The sequence below is a fragment of the Nematolebias whitei genome, chromosome 19 (assembly GCF_014905685.2).
Source record: "Nematolebias whitei isolate Nwh7 chromosome 19, NemWhi1, whole genome shotgun sequence".
NCBI lineage: Eukaryota > Metazoa > Chordata > Actinopteri > Cyprinodontiformes > Rivulidae > Nematolebias > Nematolebias whitei.
This window is the reverse complement of record NC_056516.1, coordinates 20,306,568-20,309,404: the sequence shown is the minus strand read 5'-3', so window position 1 is coordinate 20,309,404 and position 2,837 is coordinate 20,306,568. Positions and strand designations below refer to the sequence as shown.

The following is a 2,837-nucleotide window of genomic DNA, read 5'->3' as shown; positions in this document are numbered from 1 at the left end:
ATTATGTTTTGAAACAGAACAGACTCACCACACTAACAAATCTCAGAATTTATCATTCTATCCATTTTTGCTCGAGAGCTTTTGGCTTTATTGAAACTGTAAAAGAAAACCACAATTTAACTACTAAAAATGCAGAGTTGCAGCCACACAGTCCAAATCTCATTATTGGAAAAATCCAGAGCTTGACAGGCCTGGTCACAGTTTCTAAGCTATGACTGAACAATTATTGCCAGAGAAAGTTTGTGACCAAGAGGCAGTTGCACGTGAAATGCTCAATTTTGCTGGATGAGTGCACAACTACAGAACGAACAGCGACAAACTATGAGATGCATACTGCTCAGTTTAGGCCTACATTTAGTTTAAATTAGTGGGGCTCTATGTCATGGAGTTTATGTTGGTTTTAGTATGGCTTACGTTGACTTTCTTTATAAACAAGAGATGGTCTGCGTGATAGTGATGACTCGGTGCTTTGCCTTGGTGGTGGGGGAGGGGGGACCTGTGATGGATGAACACCAGTCATGGTGGTTAGGAGGGTTATTAGGGTTTAGAATTTTAGTAAAGAACATAATAGGCACTTTCAAAATGAAACAGCTGTAAAAGTCAAAGGGTTATCGTGTTCTTAAGGCACAGTTTAATTTACATAGTTTATCATTAAGGAGGCAAGTGTTTGGGTTATTATGTCATTACTTTAGCAGGTATGGACAGCCACCAATTAAAAACAAGTTCAGTTTCACAACAAACATGTAAACCGTCTTTTTTGAAAAAAAAAAAAAAAAAAAAAAATCCATTAGGCATTAAAATAGGAGATGAGATAATGAAAGTTATATGAACAAGTTATAACCAATTTTCATATTGGTTATTGTAGAAATATCTTTGAAATGACTCAGTTTGATTAAATAATGTGAAGTTTTGTCAAGACTGACAACCTAACAGCTAGTCTGAGATGGGTCAGGACCTATGTAGATTGCAGTCATCCTTAAACAACTTCAGCTTAAAAAGATGTCACGGTGGTTCATGTGAATGCTATAATCAACTTTTACGTTGTGGTTAGTTTCTCAATATATAGTGATTTACTATGAAACTCATGGCAATTTACAAGATAGTGCTTGTAGCACCCTACCAGTCTATTTCAGTTGGTAGAGCTGTTGCTTCTTAGCAGGAATGTTGCAGGATTGCATCCCAGCATGGGGATATCCTGGATGGAATTTGCATGTGATTTTTGTGCAAGGGCTTTCTCCAGGTATGCTGGTTTTCGCCCACAGACCAAAAACATGCATGTTAGGCTAATTGGTAACTAGGTGCCTAGGCTGTACCCCACCTCTTGCACAGTGACTGCTGGACATGGGCACCAGCAACCCCTGTGACCTGGAAAGGAAAAATGGGTGAAGATAATGGATGGATGCCTGTGACTGGACTAGCTGTTAGCTTGTAAAATATGTCAAAATTGCATTCTGTCCAAAAAATGTGCCCATTCAAAAAGCTATGTACCTATTGAAAATTGTTTTTTGGTTTGTAAATTATACATTGCTTGTAACCTTTGCACAAAACCCCACTTTTAATTATCTGAATTACCCATTTAAGTTGGATTTTAACTTCCATAGCCCAATGTGTGTCAATACATGAGAAGATATGAAACAGTTATTTTGACTATTACATCACTCCCAAGATATACCTGAATAGTACTGACACTGTGTGTAATATACATTTTGAAATATGTTTCTCGTGTTTCTAACGCCCATATTATTTTCTATGTAGATTTCATCCTGTATGCTCTGAACACAGGGTATGCAAGACATGATGCTGAACAGAAAAAAAAAAAAAGACAGAATGGAAACATACAAGTTTTTTAACCACCCACAAACCCATGAGGCCACATACGTGCAGCACTATATGTGAGTATTTAAATATGCATATGCACACACACTTCTCTCATCTCCATAATTACTGTATAGTCAGCTTGCCCGTGTCTGGGGGTGACTCTCAAAGTGAGATGTTGACAACAGCAGAGCTGAACTCAAGCTGGGACTTGTCAAAGGCCTGACACTGATAGCATTATCCATGTAATTATTCACACTTAAGTGAGCTGCCTACTTATTTTTAACATAATGGATTTTAAAGCGTAAGCCAGACCGAAGCTGCCCTTTTCTTTTTCACAACTTCAGATCTGCTTATGTCAGTAACCAAAAGGGAATATGCGTTCCAATTTGTCTCAGTGTGTTCTAATTATTATTTGTGAGTGGCTTTGATTATTTTATGACTACAATTTACTTGTTTTTTTTATTTATTTATATATTTTTTTTACATTTTAGATGTATCTCAAAACATACCAAACCTCTCTCTGACCCACATTAGCATGCAGCTGCACACGATTTTAAGAACCAAACACCTTTTTTTTTTGTTTCTTTTTTCTCCTTCTCTTTCTTTCTTTTATGAATTATTTAATTGGCATGTTCTGTGAGTTGTCCAACAGTTCAGAAAATCGTGCTCTAGATATTGAGTAAATGACAAGTGATGGAAAAGAACAGGGAAGGGGAACATGTGTGTGTTTGTACAGTCAGTATGTAGCTATATAAGGAATATGAAATATGTCACACTAGCCTCTGCTCTTTTTCAGGCAGTGTAAATTAGTTGTGAACCAGCATGCGACCGATGTCAGAAGAAAGTACACCTATCCTATCGGGGCTGACTGACTTATCACGACTCCATGCGCTACAGCTTAGCAGATGAGTGCAGTGTGAGCGTGTGTTTAAAACTTAATGAAAGTGGCCCTCTGAAGGTCAGTGCAGAGCGAGCTGGGAGTGTTACGTCTGCCTCTAATGGGGTATTAATGATTCAAA

The 2,837-nt window shown here is 37.8% G+C and overlaps 1 protein-coding gene across 1 annotated transcript in view; it reads right to left on the bottom strand.

The window, feature by feature from the left end:
• Positions 1–388: 388 nt before the first annotated feature.
• LOC119426098 (adhesion G protein-coupled receptor B2) overlaps positions 389–2,837 on the bottom strand; it is a gene marked incomplete at its 5' end in the record, with an annotated part of 23,024 nt that continues 20,575 nt past the window's right edge. Inside the window, 1 exon segment of the mRNA XM_037693657.1 lies at positions 389–496. Within this exon segment, the coding sequence (XP_037549585.1) occupies positions 401–496 (96 nt within the window).